This window comes from Caretta caretta, chromosome 11 (assembly GCF_965140235.1).
Source record: "Caretta caretta isolate rCarCar2 chromosome 11, rCarCar1.hap1, whole genome shotgun sequence".
In the NCBI taxonomy this organism is placed as follows: Eukaryota; Metazoa; Chordata; order Testudines; family Cheloniidae; genus Caretta; species Caretta caretta.
In genome coordinates, this window is record NC_134216.1 from 23,998,573 (window position 1) to 24,021,972 (window position 23,400).

The 23,400-nt window shown below is 40.7% G+C and overlaps 1 protein-coding gene across 2 annotated transcripts in view; it reads right to left on the reverse strand.

The window, feature by feature from the left end:
• Positions 1–23,400, reverse strand: part of ZEB2 (zinc finger E-box binding homeobox 2) — a 130,918-nt gene that overhangs the window by 105,386 nt on the left and 2,132 nt on the right. The window contains exon 2 of one of the 2 annotated variants that reach the window (XM_048868824.2): positions 22,810–22,947. In XM_048868824.2, the coding sequence (XP_048724781.1) occupies positions 22,810–22,882 (73 nt within the window). In that variant the 5' untranslated portion in view covers positions 22,883–22,947. Of the gene's footprint in view, positions 1–22,809; positions 22,948–23,400 lie in introns of those variants that run through there. The other variant, XM_075117822.1, reaches the window with a different exon arrangement.

The following is a 23,400-nucleotide window of genomic DNA, read 5'->3' on the forward strand; positions in this document are numbered from 1 at the left end:
TCTGAGAGAACAGAGTGCAGAGCATGGGAGAAGGCTAGGTGAGTGTCCGGAATTGTCAAAGGAGTTGCAGAAAAGACTGAGAATGACGGAAAGAAGAGAAGTGTATTAGGAAGAAGAATGGAGTAGCTGAAACAGTTGGGGAACATTAGAGAGCCTATGGGTGCAGCTGGACTGAACCTGGAGAATATTTCAATGGGCCAAAAGGAAAAGGAAAGCAGCCAGGAAGAGCTAGGAGAGCACTAGTTAGGGCCAAAGAGGGCCCACAAGGTCTGAGGATGTAGGCATAGGCCCAGGGAAGAATCAGAGAAGGTCTTCAGGCCAAGAGTTTCAAAAGTGGCCACTGATTGTGGTTGCCTTAATTTTTGGTTGTCCAACTAGAGAAGCTTAGAACCTGATTTTCAGAAGTACTGAGCACCTGCAGCTCCTGCTAGCATCAAACCACTGAAACATCCAGAATCAGTGGCTGCTTTTGCAAATGTGGCTGTACATTCAGCAGTTGGAGTTGAACAGTAATCTAAAGGTTTGAGATCCATAGCAATATCAACAGGTAACTAAGTGTGGAAGAAGACAATAGAAAACATAATGAAGTCTGGAAGCCCAAAACATGGTCTGGTATTACTAATATGTGACCTGAACCAAGTGTCCTATAGATACTAATAGAATTTACATTTTACATAGAATAACTTGTTGCCCATTGAGCTGAAAATGTAACCTCCAGTGGCTAATAATGCTGATCAGAATGCAGTGTCAGGGTCTATAGCCCATTGTGGGTTGCTTTTTCAACCTGCAAGGATTAACCTTCCATCATAAACCCAAACCCCATTCAGCATATCTACATATTTTTAATACTGAATTTCTTTGTAATCTCTATGTATTTTAAAATCAAAACAACTGAAGACAGTGAAATCCCTGGGAGAGAAAAGGCATTGCAACAACAACAAAGATACTATTTTGCAATGACACAGGCCAAATTTAATGAGAAATCTCTAATATGAACTTTCAGGTCTCTGACACTGACTTACTGAATTATCAGCCTGTGATGAAATCTTGGCTTGAATTACAGGTATGTATTCTAATGGCTCTGCAATGCTTTCAGTATTTTGTTATGAGCAGTCATTGTTCTCCTTCTTTGTATGTAACTATTAATGAGATCTGTATATAATATAATTGCAGGTTTAGCAGTTTTAACCAGCTATTCCTGTAAGAGGAAAACTGGCACAATGTAAAGTTTTCTGTCTTTTTTGTCAATGTACACCAGTCCTTGAAAAGGTGCAAATCTCTAAGCAAAGTACATTTTATAAAATTCTAAGCCTTTTAAGAAATGTACACAATGCAGGAATACACAGCTGCAATTTTTAAAAGGCTACTGTTCCTTTAATGCCCAGCTGGTCCTGAGATGTAATAAAATTGACATATTGATTCTTTAGAATTTACAAATGCCTGTTTCATAAACTCCATCTCCAAAGCCTAGGCATCTTTAGAGCACTGTCATTTTTTTCTCCAAATGGATCAATTATGTGCCCACGTAATCCTGTTACCTGTGAAATCCATGCATACTTCTCCCATTTGCTGCAGTTCCCAGGCGGACAAACTTGCATTATGTACGCATAAACAAACAGAGCATTTTCCTGATATTAGGGATTGTTTTCAAAGTGAAAGGCAAACTCCTCGGTCCTTTACTCAAAAACCATACATAGTATTCCTGTTCCTTCAAGTAACCTCACTGCACTATATGTTTAATTATTACACAACACAGCAAATCATTAAAAAAACAGAGCTCTGCTATCTTAAATGTTCCAACTGCAACAACGAATTGCTACTTGTATAGTTAGTTCTCATTTTTCTATTGAATAAAACTTTTCAAGTTCTCTACCAGTCTTTTCGTTTGATAATTATTTCTGTATTTACTAGGAAGTGATTGTCACCAGAAATGTTTCTGTGTGACTTGAATATCTGGAAAGTGACCAGAGCTACAAAATTTGCTGCATAGCTTTTTATATAGAGTGTAAAAAGCTTGGTATTTTTATCACAATAAATGTCTCTCCTTCATCTATACACACACACACACACACACACACACACACACAAACACACACACCAACTGGTACACATGCCATGCACTACACACAGTAAAATTTTCTTATTCCTTTGAGATCCTACTTACATGCATATGTAGATATGCAGATACAAACACATTTAAATACACACACTTTTATATAATCACAACATATAAACAGAAAAACAGAAAATAAATGTGTATTCCTCTTTATATGAATTCTTTATAAAATACTGTGAATATACATAGATAGGAATTCTTGTTTCATTCTTTCAGGCTGTGTTGTATCTGATTTTCTACACTTCACTGGGCATCCCGCAGTTCAGTTACACTACACTTGCACTGTACAATTTGTCTCTAAAAGATTCCCAAAATTATGAAACATCTTGTCTGCTGCATGACCTGTTCACCAGAATGCCTCAAAGTGAGGTGCGTGCATGCATACATACAGAAAGGATGGCACTAAAAAAATGTTTTTTGCTCACAGCCCTGTACAAGTGGCCCAGTGCACCACTGCCATTGTTCAGGAGTGGTTTTAAAGATAAATGGCTGCATGTTAACCAGATTTGACATGCTGTACAAAAGCAGCCACCTTTGGTCCCATGACACAGCCAAATAGAAAACACAACAAGCAATCCTGGCAAAGATGTCCAGCATGAATAAAAGCACAACAATTTGTCACATAGTCATTATGAAATGTTCGAGGCTTTGGGGCTTGTCATAGGACAGCAAAGATAAGGCAGTGTGCAGAACAGTGAAGTCTGAGGATTCTTGGGAGGTGGAAGAGTGAAACTTGAAAAAAGCTCAGATAGTTGCAAAGAAGATATTTTCATTTGGTTCTTCCCAAGGACCAAGATGCTGTAATTAATTAAATGAAGAAGCTTGGTTGTTTTGAAAGATGATTGAAATCTGACATGTAATGTGGAAACATTTCAGTTTACTTTAGATTTCAGGAATATACAAAGCTACTTTTCTTTCACCAGATCGCTATAACACTAAAAGTTTCATAGCTTAGTTTACAAAGTGGTAAGCATCATTTATCTTGGGCCAAATCTTGCTCACATTTCTTATGTTACTAGTCCTTACCCATGGAAGTGGGCCCACAAAATTCAAAGGGCCTAACATAAACTGAGCAAGATCTGGTCCCTTGTCTTCTTTCGGGTTTAGATGATATTGAAGAGAAAACCAAAAACTTGAGCAAATGTCTACATTAAGCCTGACCAAATATTTCCATTGCTATAAATTTGCACCAGATCAACCTTTTATGACCCAAATCTGGGTCCCACTGAAGTTAATGGTAAAACTCCCACTTTCTTCAATGGGACCAGGATTTGGACATATGTGTATTCTTTTAGGTTTCAACTTATCCTTACTGTTCCTAAATTGAAATGAGATTCAAATGCTTCTATGCAGCTGCTTTCTAAACTCTATATAACAGAGCTCACATTTTAAAATACCTTCCAGTCAATAATCATCATTACTTCAGTGATTATTGCTAACTTCTGCCCATTCAATGGTAAGAATAGTAGTTATTTAAAAGCTAAGTTGTAGTCTAAATTAGAATATTCAGGTATATAACAAAGTGTAAGAATCTGATTATTTGATACATATATTCATAATTTGCTTAGTCAATTTCCGTTGCATCTGATTAGTTTATCATGAAACCATAATAATAAATAATATTTCTGCAGCTACTAAGGATCTCAAAATGCTTTGTAAATACTAAACCTTACAAAAACCATTTGAAGGAGGTAAAGATTATGTCCCCATGATGCTGTACCAATAAGGTACAGGAAAACAAGCACAGAAAGGCTAACTGACATGCCTGACAGCATACATGGCTCTTGATTCTGATCTTGTCTTCTGTAGCTACACAGTGGTATAATTCCACTGACTATACACTGGTGGAGGGGAGATCAGACCCAGGCCCAAAGAATCTTCAGCAGAACTAAGACTAGAATCCAGGTCTCCTGACTCGCAGTCCTGTACCCTAACCAGAACATTTTCTCAGTACTAAACTATATTGTTAAAGAAATCAATATTCTCTGACCAGTACCTGTCCATTCACAGTACTAATTACCATGTGGAGGCAAAGGCCTAGCAACTGAAACAGGCAGCAAAATATGCTCTAAAATGCACAGGTTCACAGGGCTTGCCAAAAAGAAAAATAAGTTTCTCTGAGAAAAGTTAACTATTGGAGATAGACTAATAAAATGATTTGCAATACTTATGTAATTATATGGGTAACAAAGTCCTTATAGGTGTAGACTAGCTTTCTTTAATTAAAGTGTGTGATGCTTGAGAGCCATCTCAGAGCTTCACCTATTCTCATTGCAACCTGATAACCAACACCTGTATTTTGCTGTTTGGAAATCAGACTAACTCTACATGCACATCATTCAAATGGTCAACATTGTCAAAAGCAGAAGTTATTTTTAAATATCCACATGGATAACTATAAATGACAGTTTGTTTTGAAGTCCAACAATAATGCAATGACTGTTCAAATCGTTTAGTGCTGTGTATTTTTATATTCTACCATGATGTACGTATTTTGGAATTTTAAAAATTTATTTATTTGAGGTTACACTAACCTGTAACATATTGGTTGCTGTGAAGTTTGTGCTTAATTGTTTATGTCCAGAAGGACGTACTTTAGTTAGAAATGAGCATTTTTGGTTTTATCATTCAAAGTTTATGAAAAGCACAGATCATCTAAGAAAAAAATATGTGTACAGATAACTTATTTAACAGTTCTTTTATAGTTCCAGGATGAAATATTGAATAAAAGTTTACAAGAAGAGTATTTTAAAGAAAATATTTGTTCCGTTGAGACTTTTCTAGTGCATTGCATTAATTGTAACCAAGAAATCAAGATTTTGATGTCCTATTAGCATCTATTTGGTTTTACAGTATCAGTTTTAATACTCAATGCAGATTGCTATTGCCTTTTTAGGGAAAGCATGTTTTAAACACATAATATATTTGAATAGATTCAGGGTCACTGAGGACTTCAATCAACATTTTGGCTTTTGTAAAGAATCTTAGCCAGGCATTTTGTTTAGTTAAACTCTCTCGGATGCCACGACATATTAGTAGTATTGCTTTCAGAAAGTGCAAAACTGATATATTACGCCATCTATGGCAGCATTCGTTCAGTATTCGCTACAAACAGGAGAAAAAAGATATAGAATGCATGGATTGATTTTCAAATTACCTCAATATTTTGAAAACATTTTCACCTGCATGCTGAGAATGCTAAGAATGGGAAGGAAGGCAATTGTGCATTTGCACAGCCTCCACTGCATTCATTTATAAATTACCTCATCACTGACTGAAATTAACACTGATTCTTACAGGCAATTTCTCAATTTCCAATGCTAATTACATTTTTTTTACTTTTAAATTCTGTACCACCTGTTTTGGGCAAGACATCTTAGGCAGCGCGACCGCATTTAATCACAATTTTAATTAACCGCCCTGTAGATGTGAAAAAGAAGCAATTATAATGTAGATGAATGATGATTTTTCTGCATTAAATTGTTTTGTTTCCCTGGTATGTTGATTGTAACACAGCACACAAATACAGTAACTGTACAATTTTTTTCTATTGTAATTTAGTAATTGTTTTTGGAAAACCAGTTTGGGAATGAGTGACTTCATCTGTTTACAAATTGATTGATACTGTTAACTCACTGATTGCTGCAGCATACATTCTGTATTGCACAGCCCAACATAAAATATAATTAGGCATGCATAGACTTTGCAGCACCATTCTGGAATCTGAAAATCAACTGTAACTGAAGTATGTTTTCCTTGAGCATACTAGTATCAGTTGGGGCTGATGATATGATAATCAAAAAAACAATAGGTTTTCCGATTCCACCACTGGTAGAAACCCTCGGATTTAATCTGATAGTCTAATGTACTAAATTATTTGAATAGTGCTGTAGCAGGCCTGGGAGCAGGGGGCTGGCAAATCGGAAGCTTGCACAACTCACTCAGATCAGTATCACAAGAAGCATAGAAGTGATGTAAAGAAACAATGATGGAAAAAAAAAGAGCTGTAGCTTATAAATCAAAGAATTGTTACTGGAACAATGTACTGGTGTGCTGTTGCACTGGCTATCTCCAGCTACACATTACCATAGGATAACATCTCATTCAGACTCATGGCTTGCAGATATGAATCTTTAACGTTTTTAATATAGATATATGTATATATATCAATGAAGAGAAATTCAAAGATCTTATTTATGTGAGGCAAAGTCTGTTTTCTTTCTCAGGGAGAGACATAACACTGAAGCAGAAGAGAAGCAGATGTCCAATGCTAGCAACACCTGAGTATTTCAAATTGAAGACTGAACAAGTATTGTTCCTTGGATAGACTCTGAGTACTGTCCTGGAGAGAATTGCCTACCCTGTAGGATACTTACATTGAACAACACGGGTTCCTGTATAAAAAACACTCTCTTCCCTCAGAACAGGTGGAATTCTAAGGCTCCAGAACTGTAGTTTCAGACCCATTATACCTCGAGATGGTTATCTCTCCTGAGCAACCTGACAGTGGGGCTAAAAATGAGTGTAACCATGAAAGAAGGATATAGCGCATTGGTACCAGCTGTCTCCTCTATGGTTTCCTTCTTTTCCAGTCCTCATGCTGTGAGGTCCTTAGCCACAAGAGTTTGTAAAGAGGTGAAAAGTAATTTGGCCTATGCAATATCCTGTCACAGTCAGGTTTATGTTGTAATCAACAGCAGATGTAGAGCAGGGAAAGGTACAAACAGAGGAGACAATGCAGATTTTGGGCCCAATCCTGCGCTGTGGATGTCAATGAGAGTTTTGCTAGTAACATCAATGGGACCATGATCGAGACCATTCCTAGAGGCCCTACATCTTCTGTCTGTTTTATAAATATTTGCTAATAAAGTATTAATAGGGAGCATAAAATTTGCACCCAGGCTCATTTTGAATGTGTAGTAAGAATCCATCTTATCGATACATAAAAGGGCCTATTATCTCACTGTGCAGGAGATTTACATGTGTAACTCCCATTAACTCTTATGGGACTTAGGCGCGTAAATCTCTCATGCATCTAGAGAAGAAAAGACCACATAAGGTCTTGTGATCTCTACTGCTAGTAGCTTTAAGTCCCTTTCACTTATAAAGCTATACAAAAATTAACCATTAAAGCTTATTCTGTGCAAGCTGTCCCCCTAAATATATCACCCAGCTTGCTGTTTGAAGTACTTGATGTAAATGCATTCTGAGAAAAGGTACCACAGTAAGCAAGCCCATTCATTTCAGTTAGTAAAACTGTCATAGTTGAAAAGAAGCAGACTAAGGGCAGGTAGAAAAATTGTACAGGTTTTGCCCAGCAGATTCAATTTTAGATTTAGGCTCTAGACAGACTGAACTGTTTGGTGAAGAAATAGTTTCATTTTGTTGAGCATTCCCGTCTCCTCCTCCCCTTCCCCTACTTACAGTCCTCAAGTAAAGCACCATGTATTAGAAAGGAATAGTACAAAATAGACCTGAAACGCTGGGATGATAGAATCTTTACACAATCAAACTAAGATGCTCTGCCTACAAAAATAATAATAAAGAAACCAAATACCTTTTATTTCATAAACTTGTTGAGCTAAAATGTTCATTAGGAATCCTGCAAAACAACAGCTGTGTTCCTGCTGGGATCTGATGTCTCACCACAAACCTTTCCATAAGCACTTTGTTTTTGATATGAAACAAAGAGGAAAATACCTGATCCCAAGCTTCTGTTAGTTACAGCTCCCTATATCTTCACACCCTGACCGACTGAACATTCCTTCCAGCAAAGCACTGCTTCCCATGGCTACCTCCTCAGCGCAAGCTAGCTAACTAATCTCTTAGCAAACACTTGCAGCAAACCTGAACAGAGTTTAAAAAGAAGAAAAACTTTTTTAGAGTTAAAGCCTGAGGCATCTCCAACAACCAGAATCTAAATTTAGGACCAGCTACTCAAGTTTTCTGCTGAGATGTAAAGTTGTGCCCATCCAATGAACATATTTTTAAAAATCTAAAACCTGTTTTCTTTCCACTAACCTGCCAATACTCATGTCACTGTGCTTACAGGTTTTTGCAAAGTGATCATTTTATCACAGCAGCACCATTGGGATGATATGTCATTTGAAAAGTCCAACCAGCTGGCCCTGTCTGCACAGAGGGTAACCTTTCTTTAGGAGCTTATAAGAAAATCCACTGTTGAAATAAATAACAACTCTCAAGCAATGATCAAAGAAAAAATAAATCTTTTACCCTAATAAGACTTTTTAAAACTGAAATCCCATTTTTAACTGGATAACAGTTAAGAGGCTAGTAGCCACCTATCCATCTGGGAGCTATGTTTTAAATGTTTGCTGCATAGAAATTGAACAGACAAATGGATCTGTGGTTCTCTGGGAGTGAAAGCTTTTAAAATAAAGTTCCTATGTAGTATATGAAAACATATTGTTTGGAATTTAAGTTCTAATATCTAGGAATAAACAGAGCATTAAATCAAGCAATACTGTGACAAGGCCAATATGCACATGGATGATGCCAGCGAGGCATCTCCAGCCCTTTGTTCACAGCTTAACAAAACTGTGCCGTCACACCACTTTAGCTCAACAGTGCCTGTCGAATGGGCATCAGCAGATCAGCCAATGCCTGTCACACACACAGCTGAAAAACTGTTTGAAAGCAAGGCTTACTTTAGGACAAGTCTGGTAGGAGAAGTCAGAAGGATTTTTAATCATCCAGTAAAGACCAATAAATAAATAATTTTAAATGGAGGCAAAAAATATAATATTATTATTCCTTTAATGCACCTGGAGGTGTGGGGTTCTAAATAGGATGTAGAGCTATTTTTACTAAGTAAAATTCTGTCCTGGTGTTTTTCACCCCAGATTTTTAAAAATTATCTATTTTAAAAAAAACATTTTGTGTCATCCTGATCTGAGGCCCTCATGTGACAGAGTGTAAGTGAAATAACATATTCAAGGAAATGCTGGGGGGCGCGGGGGAGGGAGGTTTCTAATTATCTTTGCAGATAAACATATTGCACTCCTCTCTTTTTAGCTGATCAGAATATGTTTTCACTGATATTAGCAACCTTTTCAGTCATTTTTCTTCACATTTGTGGTGCATAAGCATGACACTACTCCAGAAAAGAATTGCAGCAAAGTAAGCTTGTTAATTCTAATGCTGACAACTTTTCATGATTTCTCCCCTTTTATTTTCCATTTTTTTAAATGCTTCTCTTCAAAATCCATGGGAGGTTCCCATTCCCTAGAACTTTAGCATGATCTGATTAGGTCTCACCACACCTCTTTAGGCATCCAATCAGATTAAACTACACTTTGTACACAGTGTAGCTGAGCTAGTCTTTCCTGGTTCTAGGAACTTGATAAAGGTACCTGGTCCTCCAGCCTTGAAAAACTTCACTGTATCCAGTACTATTTAAGACCTAAAACATTTAGATCTGATGTTTTCCCCCCACTAAAGTTGAAAAGCTTAGCCTCTTTCTCTCTGTGTGTGTCTTTCACTCTGCTGCTGTCAGTTTGCTGCCTGCACTTTAGCTGTCTCTTTCCCAGTCCCTACCCTGTCAGTTTCTGGCCTGCCAATTTCAACTTGAAGCTTGACTGGGCTGATTTGATGCAAATACCTCCAGGGAAAACCCTGAAACTGATGAACAGTTATGTCAAGTCGATTTTGCACCATCGGGAAAAGGTAACCTCTGCGAGAAAAAAAACAACAAGGTTAAAGAGACAAGGGCTTTTCACATGTAATACCACTGCTGCACATCTCGTTCACTGTTTACCATCCCTCAGAAATTGTAACTGTCAGAATTAGTCCTAATTGCAGATGCGAAAGCTGCCATTATAATAAAAACGGAGGCAGTGCAGGCATTAAATGTAGCAGCCTAATTTGTGAGACTACTGAAAAGGTAGAGTAAATGAATATTTCATTACTTTAATTACCAGGGACTACTCTTTTCTTGCTGTCTTATGATAAGTGTTGCTGTAACTAGCAACAGCAAACATCCACTAAAACATAAAGTGCAATAATAGTACGGCTGTCAGGATCACTGCTTTAAAATACGGGGGTGGGGAATATAACAGTTTATCTATTTCTTAGAGATTCAGGGGAGTAAGGGATGGAAACTCATTTAATGTCCAAAAACCAAGAGGCGAGTAAACAGGTTTTAGTAATAACAATAACAACAATGGCCCAGAAGGGGGGGGGGGGGTGAATAAGTCGAGGGCACATTTGAAATTCCAGCCTCTAAAAGAAGGCTGGCAAGTGTTGGAAGCAGAAGGCTCTTTGCAACCTTTCTTTTTAAAGGCAAAGTTTAGTGTTGTGTGGCGGCATTAACACAGGCCCACAAAGCAGAGGGTGTATTTTGGAGGCTAGGGCCATGCTGGGTGTGAAATGATTATGCAAAGGATGGTGGCGATGGCTGGGGTGGGGGAGTTACAAACCGGCAAAAGTTCTTCAGTGGAGTCTGGGAGGCTTCAAGGTAGAAGGAGCAGGCTTGAGAATGGCTTCGCAGGCGGCTTCAGAGCCCTGGCTCCTAAGAACTGGGGAGTATCAATAATTACTCAGACTTGACACTTTTGAAATCCCTGGGTGCCCCTGCATAAACGTCAATCTCAGGTAGAGGAGGGCGCAGGAGTGGGGGGAGGGGGAGGGCTGAGGAGATTGCTGAGACTGGTTGAAGCCAGCCTGTCTCTGCATTTATCACTCTGTCCCAGAGGAGGTGTTTGTTCGACACCGCAGTTTGACAGCACAAAAACACTGTGGCCAGAAGCCCTATCAAAGAACCCACTGACATGTATCATTTGTGGTCTGGGTTTCACAAGGCCTGGCTACCTCACACTTTAAATGCACACGTGTAAAACTCCACACGTTTCTAAGTGTTCCAGGAGCATCTGAAACTTTCCTTTCATATTAGTACTGTAAATATGGCTCTGAGATTCCCCTCCTCCCCCCATCTGCCAGCAACGTGCTTTGAAGGCCGCACACTTTGCAATTAATTTGCTTTGAAACTCCGCACCTAACTGAAGCGGAGAGGAGAATAAGAAAAGGGCTGAAATATCCGCAGCTGATCCCACCCTTCCTCCTCAGTCACACAGCTCAGTCTCGGATTGATCAAGGCCAGTTAAGCATGGGCCATTAACACTGGCATGTAAGCTATTGGGGCGCATGCAAACCTCCCGTGCGATGCACCCCACCAAGCAGAGGCTGGGTTAAAAGCTTACCTCCTCTGAGCCTGGGGAGAATAAGGTGCGTGTCAAGGCAGGGGGTGTTAGAACAGAAAGGTAATGTCTGTGGCCCAGGGTGGTGGTTTATTTTATGATCGGAGTTCCCAAGGCCCCAGCTGTCCTGTGTTTAGGCTCCAACGTCTAAATACGTTCTTTACAGCACCGATCCGGCTGAAACCGACTCCAACACAGTTCGGCTAGAAATGGAAGTTTAGAAACCAGCTTTTGGCCTAGGTACCTCCCTGCATCACCTCCCATTCGGGAAAGTAATGCTGCAAGGGGCTCCGAGCCCCGTGGAGACTAACAGGCCCGATCCTGCTTCCACTCTAGTCAGTGGCAAACCTTTCATCGACTGACTGCAATGGCTAAAATGCTAAACCACGTCAATACAGTTATACTTAAGCAAATGATTAGAGCCCCAGCTCTGTATCGCATTAACAAATGACTCTTGGCAGAGTCATTTGAAATGACTAGCGTATTGGCCGGACCATTTGAAGTGGATGAAATGTATCCACTCCTTGGGGCGGGTGGGCCCCGTACAAACCTTAGATGCTATGATATCTTAATCTGTTGATCTGTTATTGATTCTTTCTCTTGCCTGTGACCTTGCTAGCAGGGCTGTCCCACCCAGCAATCAAACGTGGAGAGACCAGCGCGCTCCTATCGCCATGAGAGGCTGAAGTAGCACAGAACTGCTGGCTGCGACTAAAAAGAGAGCGACGGTGTGCAAAATACCGCCTGTCACCACAGCACAAGCCTCCCACGGAAGACATACGCCAGGTGGGAGCACACAAAGAGCATCTGGACTCACTAGCTCTGGTGGCAGAACAGCCCAGGCGAAGTGTCTTTTCCCCTTGCCTGGCGCGATGACATTATGTACCCCTCTGACGCAGCAATCAAGGTGTAAAGGAGTCTTCTAAACTTCCCAGTTATGTTTTAATTGCTCGCTGGCAACCATAGGCACACCTCAGCTCGGCTTCCTTAGCAAACTTCGAAGTTGTAAAGGTTCCAGCTAGGCGAACACGCACGTGTATAGCAGCTGGGGGGGGGGGGGAGTGTGAGTGTGTTTGTGTGTGAGAGAGAGAGAGATCTGGTACAACGTAGTTTCGGGGTCCTCGTGAAACCCACATTCCTAGAGACCACACAAAGCTAAGTGTAGAAAAGATAGACGTGTGTGGGGGAGAGTCCTCAGTGCTCAATTGCACAGCTCTCCAGGATTTATAGCCGTGTCTCTGTCAATAATTTATTGAAATACCTTTGTTTTCTCATCTTAGGGAAAAGCTGTTCTGGCCCAAAGCCATCCTCTGAACACATCACTACTTCAATCTATGGGGACGCTGGGCTCGGCTCGGCTCTCGGCAGCGAGACACGGAACCCAAACACCTTGTGAACTTTGGGCAAATTCGGAAGAAGCTTCGGAGCTGGCTCTGACCTTTGAAACAAGGGGCCTCATCTCTAACTCACTCACAGCCAGGTGACAAGCATTTCTGCCTCGTGTTGTCTTACAAAGCTACAGCACTCCAGGCTCCCCCCCCCCCCCCCCAGCAAAGCAAGTTCAGAACACTAATAACCAAATCTGTAAACAATCCTACATCGCCGTGATAATTACATTCCTGCGATCCGCACGGACAGATGTAAAGATAGGACGCTGACTTGAGTTTCTACTTGGAACATTTGCTTAAACTGAGCTTCTCGACCTATTCCTCTTGTCGCTCCTTAAACCCATTCCTCTTCTCTTCCTCCTCCTACACTTTAGCTTTCAGAAGCAACATCAGCTCTCAGTTTACACCACTGGATTCGCTGGGAACATACGTGTTTGTGATTAGTGGCTATGTCTCGCTCCTATCTTTACTACAGTACCCGAGGAGGCACTGCTCGTTTGTCTTCTTTGTATGTGTGTCTATCCCAACTTTCCTGTGAAAGACCCGAAAAATATGCAAAGCTTGCACTGCTGCTGAGAAAGAGGACAAAGTTTAACTTCTCTGTTGGCAACCACGAAATAACTCCTCGCAGTTTTCTAGCGAAAGATCTGATTTGCTGAAATTTGTCCTTTGATTTCTGTTTGTATGTTATTGCTACTGCTAAGGTCGTTGCCAACCTCAATTAGATCACAAATGAGATCAGTTTAATTCATCTCCCAAACTGTGACCTGACCATGGTCTGAAAGTATTCAAAAACGCATTTTAAGCCTGTCTTTGATTTCTAAAGGAATACTGCATGCTTGGTCATTCATACAAATAACATAAAACGTAATTATGGGATGATTTGGCAGATGACATCGCTGCCAAGCTGCACGCCATGCCAGATACTGTAACGCTGCTGCCCTGGGATGTGAGTGCACAGTGCCCTTCTATAAGGCTGGAGGTAGTGATGTGTGCGTGTTAGACTGAGGTGTTTTAATGGAATTTGGGAGGAAGGCTGCAGTAGCAATGAGCGCACATGCACATCAAAACCCACAGCTAAAAATTGCTGTATCACCTAGACAGGATGTGGATCTGCACTACCAAATCACCAGCAGGCTATGACAAAGGGAGCTTGCAGCTTGACACACGGGTAACAACATAGCAAACACCTTTAATTCTGTCATGTCTCATACCCTTTGCTTTCTCACACATTTGTGGCTGCTCTAACATTGACACCTACACTTTTTGAAAACTAAATAAGGCAATCTTATTTGAACTAAAAAAGCAACACCTGAAAAGTTATTCTTATGCCCAGCAAAAAATAACCCATTATTAACGCCTTCCCGGCGTAAGTGTGGTACCGCGGTAGGGCAATGAAATGGGGCAGCCTTACAAGGTGAAAGTGTAGTTTCAAATGATTATATGCTTTGAAAACCTTGCAGGTTTCCTCAAAGATGGGAACAGAGATAATATGGCTATCAGACCTCAACCCTTACAGGTTTGCAAGTCTACAGTGTCTTTTTTTTTTTTTTTTTTTTAGAAAAGACTATTTTACTGTTCAAGACAGATTCCTAAATTAATCTAAATCACCTTAAAGATTTACTATGAGTGCCTGAAAGTTTTCCAACTGTTTTTTTTTAAGTTTAACAAACTTTTTTTTTTAATCCTCAATATGCGCTAAGGATTTTGTTTTCAGGTTCATTTGGTATAACTGTCGCCATTCATAAACCTGATTGGAGCCACAGCTCAGTCCAAATGATTCAGTTATAAATGAGACAACTATGTTGTTGGTTGACTAGCTTCAATGGTCTCAAAAATGTCAGGCTTTCATTCCTTTCTCTCTGTTATGCAAACCGCTATATGAACAATCATAACTTGGAACTTCCAAAGAAAGTCCCCCTGGGAACACGAGTCTTATCTGATGAGTGCAAGTGTATAGCACACAAAGAGTTAAACAGTTTTCCAGCGTTACTGGGTAGGTTAATATCACAGCTGCCTGGTAAAGCATTATCCCAGCACCTCACTTAACAAAAGCCTCCTTTTGCAAACAGACTCCTACTTTCCCCCAAGTATCCAAAGGTGTTTACTGAAGTAAATCTGCCTAAATCCTCCATTGCTTGGGTCATGGGGATAGGCGGGGGGGGAGGGGGTGTGTGGAAGGTGTAGAGATAATCCCTTTTTGTAAATTCTGTAAATCTTCTGGGAAAAAATCCGGAATCTGTGTCACATGCTTCTGTTCAACTGGTAACATCTCGGTTAGTGTGCTCCTTAGGAGTGAAATCTGCCATAGTAGTAAAAAGGAAAATAAAACATCCCTCCCCGCTTCTTATTGTTCAAACTGCTCTTCTCTCTCAAAGTTGCTTTAGCACATTTAATCTATTTGCTGATTGGGGAAAAAAAACCTGTTAGTATCTTAAAAAGCGGTTTCTGAAAAATGACAGTTTGGTAGGCGGGAGATAGTATAGTTGAAAACTTGTCACTTAAGATTTCTGCACTACCCTGGTTATTCTAACACAAACAACTGCATATTACTTTTTACGTGTTGCAAATGGAGGCAAACAACACAGGAAATTTTGACAGGTCTGCCTGAAAGGGCTAAAATACTTCTCAGTAAGCAGGATCCAGTTATAAATAAACCTTCTCTTGGTGAGAAAAAGTGAATATAACCAAAACCTCAACAAAATTTTCATACTGTCTTATTGTCTCTAACTAAGAAACGCAGAGTGGCTTCTGGAAAACAAACAGACAAGAAATCTGGGGGAAAAAATATGGAGGTGGCTGTGAATGCAAGAAACGAGAAAACTTGGCTAACGAAACTTACACAAATGTAACATTTCCCCCTTTACAGTTCTGTGATGTTGTTGGGGTGGGGAGGTTGTTTGTTTGTTTTGGGGTTGTTATTCTTTTCCTCTAGCCAGCAAATGTGACATATTGCCAGCCTCAAAACTGGGGAAGCTTTTTCCTTCCCAAAGAGTTGCCCCTTTTCTCCTGTCGTGTCACTGGAGGGAAAGAAACACGCCAGCCCAACTCATCCTACCACTAAAAAATATTTGTTGTCCAAAGGACAATTCTTTCGCTGCTATCTTTTCATCTGCGTGGACCACATTTCCCTCACCTCCACTCCCCAAGGTCATGGCGAGTAAACAATAATAGTAATTAAAACAAAATAATAGGCAGCAGTCAAGAGCCGAGAGTACACACACCTGACCCTAACTATAACAGACTTCTCCGAGTAGAATTTGATCCCTCTCTGACACTTTTTACCTCAAGTGTTAGTGCGAGTGGCCATGAATAGCACAGGCATGCCATCTTGTAACACTATCTGCCTGTCAGAAGAGCCAAGGCTGGGTAGAGCAGGATCTATATAAGGCTTGTAACTAGGGGAAGCCCAACAAACAGCTACAAACACCTAAGTTATTTTACTCAGCCTCCACCCTTCTGCTTTTTCCCCCCTCTTCTCACTCTCTTTTTTTTTTCTTTTCATCTTGGCTTTCTGTTGCAGAATGCAAATGTAGCCTGCCGGCGGTGAATGGGCTGAATTGTGATTAAGAAGAAGAAGAGCTCCTTTCTTTGTTCTCCCCTCAGGGGATGTTTACTGGGAGAGACACAGCGGATCAGATATGAAAGGCATTCAGGTCAGCATTGATGTGAGCGAAAGTGAAATCATACCTAAGGCATTCAAAAGACCGCCGTGTCAGGGGTTCAGCTAACGGTGCATCTACTGTGTGTGTCTTCCCTGTTAGGGAGAAAAAAATCTTTCTACAAACAATCCCCTCTCCCCCCCAAAGAGAGAGAGAGAGAGAGAGAGAGAGAGAGAGAGAATGTTTAATTGCAACAAAATTATAAAAAGTTTTGTCCCCCCTGGCGATTAGATGCCACAGGAGTTAGGCTTATCTTCCCTTATGGACCATGGCCTAAATAGGTTAACTGTAGCAATTGGGATCAAAATTTTTAGGGGGAAAGGGACCATGTCTGAAATAGGAAACCTTTATTTCCTAGGTGCATCCATATGTACTATATGTGGCTATATTACACATATAACTTATCTGATTCAATAAGATATGAGGTTTATTTATTCATACATGAAATTGTAGACATATGCAATCACTTCTCGCCTCCTTCAGAAGCAACTTAAATGGTAAAGACAGTGTGGCATATAAAAACAGAACAGCACACCTTAAAAAGTAATCTTTTATTGACTTTGGAACTCCTAGGAACACTCTGCTCAGAGCTTACAGCATGAGAAGACTGTAACCAAAGACATAGGAAGTTGGTACACAGCTATTTAAGTTAAAAATGCTTCAAGGAAAGTCTAATCATCATAATATTTTTCATTAAAAATGCTTGATGAAGAAATATTTGGATCTTACTTTTTTAAGTTTATACTTCCCACAGCCTAAATATTCTTTCAATAGATTTTCCAAGTGGTTAGCTGACACTGTTGGCATAAACAGAGATATGTAAATATATGGGGGGGAGGGAAATCACAAATTTCAGTAAAGCATACAAAGAGTTAAGAGGTGGCTGCTTTTACAGAGGCTGAAAGCAAAATGAAAATCACAAATCATGTAAAAAAGACTAAAAAATAAGCAACAGAACTAGATTTAGTCGTGTTTCAATAACCATCCTCTCTGTTTTGAATTTTTTACACCTTTAGAATCTTAGTTAAAATATATAATTTGCCTAATGTTAACATCTGCTTTAATAGTGACATTTAATTCTGAAATATTTTCAACTAGTGTTTCTGCATCCCAGATTTCTCTCCTTTTTCTCTATATTCTAAAAAGACAACTAAAGAGCAATCAAAAAGGTGTCTGACTTGGCTATTCAGACAATTGCACCCTTGTGGGAATGCTGGAATGAATGGTACAGTGGACACCCCAGCACTATTGACGTTATAAACATGTAAATGAAACACATTAGGGCAGACAATCAATTGTCTGTGAGCACTGCAAACCTGCACTCCCCTTCTATGTGACAGGCACAAAATAGTGTCTACCTTGGGAAGCCGTGGTCTTGGTAAAAACGGACAAAGAGTTCTCTTTCTCAGAGGAGAAAATGCACCTTAAAAGCATTGGGATCATGCAGATGCCAAAAACTGTCGTGAGGCGAAGAATTTCCTATTTCTTGGAATGAAAGTACTGCTGCTGTAAAAGAATCAACACTCTTCTTTCCACTTTAAGGGTTGACACAGTTTTCTTAGGGAATATTCTCAGTATGGTTTTATAGCTTGTTTCTCAATCTTCAATATATTTTATTTACCTTGGACAGTTAACCGTATATATTTATTTAACAATTAACTTTCAATGCTGTTACTTTTTTTAAAAAAAATTGATGTTATGGTCATTAATTCTTTAATCTATTTCATTTTATTTGACACAATTTTTTAAAAAGTTTATCTGTAGATCACGTGCAATAGCTAAAGAGGCTAGTGGCAAAACCAGTAACAGTAAGAATTACTGGAAATGACATATGCTATTCAACAGTGGCATTCAACAATATTCAAACTCGTTTTTCCCCCAAACTCAAAATAAAATCAATAGCTCAGATAACAGCCTCCTCTGTTCCATATCAAAACTTAATCTGTATAGCGAGATATACTCAGATATTCATTACATCTTGGTCACTTGCATTTAGTAAATAATATTTTTTAAATAAACCTATATCCAGGTACCTTTTGAAGTAGTAAAATATTCTCCCAATGAACTCGTCAACTTCAAAAGTAATCTACTTGCAACGGATTTTTACACTTGTAAAGATAACTAGGAATAGGAACGTTCCCAGTTGACCGCTATAACTTGTACCACCTGAAATTTACTAGGGAGCACCCTTGTATCTGAGACTCTAGTTATTTCCAAACTTCACCCATCAGGGAAAACAAACACCACTTCTAATTACCTAGAGATTCTAGCTAGATTTTTTTTCTTTTTAAAGGGTGAAGTTAATTCGAATTTTCCCTCTTCCCCATCATCTCTAGAAAGAGGTGGGTTTCAGAGTAGCAGCCGTGTTAGTCTGTATTCACAAAAAGAAAAGGAGGACTTGTGGCACCTTAGAGACTAACGAATTTATTTGAGCATGAGCTTTCGTGAGCTACAGCTCACTTCATCGGATGCATTTAGGTGGGTGGATGTCTTTTTGGTTAACGTTCTTAAAGGGAATAATTGTGTCTGTCTGTTTGGTCTGTATTCCCTTTCGGATCAGATGCCTTCAAAGCACTGAACGTTCTCCCTCTTCTTTACAGCTGGAAGCGAGATGGCAAAGAAATCAGAGAGAGAGATGCATACTGAAACTTTGGAGAAAATTAGACACAACTTTTCTTTTCTCCTCTTTCTCCCCCCAAAGATTTTTGCTTTTAAAGGGGACAACTCAAGTCCCAATTCATGCCATGCCAGAGAGATTTGTTTTAAGGAAAGCGTCTTTGTACCTAGTCATCTCTCCCTGAGAAGGCGAAAGAGGGAGTGATGAAAAATCAGTCCCCTTCCTCTTATTTCTAAGGCTCTGCCTGCAGCAGGAAAAGAGAATGAGGCAGCATCTTCAGTGAGACCGCTCCAGCTACAAACAGGGGCAACACCAACAGCAAACGCCAAACTTTGTAAGTTTCAAACGTCGCTGCTGCGACGATTCCAGCAGCTTGGCTATCAGTCTGAGAGCGATCACTCTCACCGTGGGGAGGAAGTGCAGAGTGGGGAGAAAAAGAAGGGGGCTTTGGGTTTTCTCTCCTTCAGTGAAAGTGTTACAAAGTGAGTCAGGCGACTGGAAATCATCTGACTGAACTTTCCTGAAACCGACACACATTCCTGGGCTGCGAGCTCCTCTGATTTCCCCACCTTCCATCCCCTTACTCCTCTTCCTCTCTCTTTAGACTTTTCTCTCGAACATTTTTTTCCTGGTGATGGTTCCCCCCATTACCATTTATTTTAATATGACCTCTCCCACCCCCTACACACACATACACACACACGTTTCCCTGACACTGCCCTACTGCATCACTCTCTTCTCCAGCTCTGATCAATCCCGTTCTCTTGTAAAATCCTGAGCTTTTTTTTTTCTACCCTATTTAGCTTTGTAGGAATTTTATCCAGCATCGTTTTCTAATCCTGAGTCCTGACCATCCTTACACCCACCCCCACACAGAGCATATAACACATTTAGGTACTACTTGGCTTCTTCTATTTTGATCCCCTCTATCATTTCAATTTGGTTACATTTATATCACTCTAGTTTCCTTGATGCCCATCTATTTTTGCAGCTTTTAAAACGTGTAATGCTATTGCCTTTCCAAGGAATTTCTATATGATTTCGATAAGCATCATCATAGTTAGTGTTATCAGCAAAGACACAAGCTCAGAAGTGACATCTTTTCCATGAATCCAGAAGAGAAGAAAAATCCACTCAGTTCAGATAAATCCTGGGCAATCCCCAAAGGAAAAGGCATTGGCTACGTGCTTGTCGAGAGAGAAAATGGAAAGAAAAAAAAAAGAAAAGAAAAAGAAAAGAAAAGAAGTCTACCTTCTTCTCAAAACCAGAACATTTCTGACTCAGAAATGAATGAAAGAACCAGATTATGGAACACAAAGGAAAAAAAAACATGGGGAAAAAAAGGAATAAAATAAAATAAAATAAAAATGCACTGGTTGGAGCAAGACAGGGAAGGGAGAAGTTAGACCTTCGTGCAACCAATGCACACACTTTAAATGAAGTTTGCAGGATCGGTTACCTTAACAATCGCAATTAAACTTTCTCCTCCCAACTCTCCTGGCTTTCTTAAGTCATTGCATCCCACGAAAAAACAATTTCAATGGAGCAACGGAATATATGCCATTCCGGTCCATATGTGTTACTAAAGACTTGTGTGCAATAACTGTGTGTACACATTACATTCATTAGCTCTCCCACATACATAATCATATAGCTTTTAGGAAATCGTTTGTACATTTTTGCTGATCAAATTGTTTTGCGAAAACATGAAACACATTGGTACACACACTCATCACAGAACATGTGATGGGGTTTAATACGCTAAACTAATAATCTTGTATGACGAGAACCAAGAAGGATAAAATAAGAAGGCTAAAACAACAAACAGAATATTCTTTAGTGCAAAAGAGCACTTCTGGATGCCTTGCTTTAAATCTCATTCTCTTTCCTCTCAAAAATGACTGTTTAACATAAGAAAAAAGGCTACTTGACACAAAGCTTTTGTTATCCAGTTGATCAGCAACGTGCTTTAGATACTTGTAAGGGGAAAAAAACCCCACAACAGACATTGATTTTAGAAAATCAATAACCAACATTTAATAAAAAGAACAGAAGAAACACAAGAGAGGAGAGGGAAACATTACGTGTAATTTTAATGTCTACTAAATTACCCAGAGATGAGGGGAAGGGGAGGTCTCCTATGTGAGGACCACCTTAAATAATGACAGACACAGGAGTAAAGGCGGGGTGTGTGTAGGGGGGAGGGAGAGGGGGAGAGAGAGACTTAAAAAAAAAGATAACAAGGAACGGATCATTGGGAAGCTGCTCGGAATATATTATTTTAGTTGGTTTTTTTTGTAATACTAAGCCAAGCAAATAGATCAAAGACAACACAAAGGGTAACATAAAGAACAGTTTCTGACTAAAATTCCTCTATCACTCCCCCATATGGCTCGACACCTCCACCACAACAAGAAAAAGACACACACACACACACACACACACACTCGCGCAACCTAGAGAGTGGGAAGGGGGTGGGGGGGGGCGAGAGAAAGGATCATTTGTTTCTAATCAACATTCTCTTGTCTTTGTGTTTTTCTCCTTCCACCCCCACTCCACCTCTCCACTTAAATGAAGTAGCTCAGCTATAAGCAAATGGGTTCAGGTTCACACAAATATCTTCATTCCTCCTGATCTCTAGAGGAAAGTTGTTGAAAGTGGGGCTGAGATGTCCATTCAGGGGCACCAGGGTGGCTGGGGGAGGGGGGCAGACTTCCAAACCAACGAAGAAAGGAAGAAACTAGGGAGGGACAGAGACCCACACCAGCGAAGAGCTGCCAAATGTGAGATCAGACCAGAACACCCCGTCCCATTGAACCCAACCTCTCAGTCGCCTGCAGAGACCAGGGGAGAGGGTAACTATGGGCAATGGGGCAGCAAACTCATTCTGTTTTCTTAATGATTAAGGAGAAGGAAGTTTCATTTTCGAGTCTATCACAATTTTTAAAAAAGTAAATAACTCCCTGCCAATGTGGCTTAGGATTCTCACGGTGCCTTTTTCCCAGGGAATATGGTTTTTCCGTGGTTCTTCCCCCCCCCCCCCCTCCCTTAATGGAACTATTGGAAATACCTCTCCGCCCCCTCTCGTCTCTCTCTTCCCCTGACACTAGAGTCCATGGCTTAGCTGGTTCTGCCAACATGAAAACTGGCCGGAAAGTGGCTTTGGTCTGTGTGAGACTTACATGTCTGGGAGGTAATTCTGAGACTGCAGGCAGCGGTCAGAGGGGAAAAAAAGCAGGAGACAGAGAGAGAGAGAGAATCCAGCGGGTCCTGGGGGGGGGTGGGGGTGGGGGGGGGTGAGAAGCCAGGCGCAAGAGACACAGAGCCCAGGACCGTTAGATAGAGCAGGGACCCAGGCAAGAAACTTTCAGCCTTTCTCAGCCACACAGTCTGCATGGGGCTCTCGCTCAGTCTCTGGCTTTTCTTTCCAAACCGCCCAGTGATTCTGCAGAACTCAAACTACAGAAGCCCCAGACCTGGGACTCTGCCCACTTGATCGGACTTCTCCAAAGGTGTCTGGGGGGTGGGGTGGGGGGGGCGGATAAGGAGCGCTCGGTTAGACTGGGACTGCGCCCGGGGGAAAGGGCTGGGATCCTCCGGCTTCTTTGACGCTCACTTTCCCTGGGACTCCCTTGAACTCTCTCTCCCCTCCAGAAATATACAACAGGCGGATCTCTCGTCCGCCACATAGAAAGCGATCGCCAGCAAACCCCGGGCTGCTGCGGTTGCTGCTGGGTGGTTTTTTTCTCCCTCTCCCCCTCTATCTCTCTGGTGGAGTCGAAAGGAAAAGTTTGATTCAGGGTTTTCTTACCGTTTTTCCTTCTTGGATTGGCTTGTTTTCGCCTCTTACACCTGGGGCCATCCGCCATGATCTGCTGCTTCATTGATAAGAGTGGATCAGATGGCAGTTCGCATGGACTCGACTCCCTGATTCAGCAGCACGCAGACTCTATGTAACAACCAAACACAGCAACAATGTGGGCATTGGTATATCCCATTTAAATGCAGGGCGCCAAAGGGAACCCAAATATTCCCCCAAAAAGGAACCCATCCACACACACACAAAGACTTGCCGTGCTGGGGGAGGTCGGAGCAAAGATTAAATTGATCCCCTTCCTTCCCAGCCGGCCAGGTTTTTAATTTTTTTTGTATTGCACAGCAAAGGAGATCAGAGAGACAAGAATTACATCTTCAAAATGAGTCATAACTCATGACCGTATGAGGGAATGCACAGGCTCGTACAGTAGGCTGTTTGACTCAATGCTAGGCGGACCATTTCCTCCTAAAAGTACTTTAGACTGACATTGCAACTTGTTCTCCCATGATATGCTATCTTTATCTTTATTTGTATTTTTGTTAGCGCACTTCGGCAAGCTGAGAGCAACAGAGAAACATAGCTCTC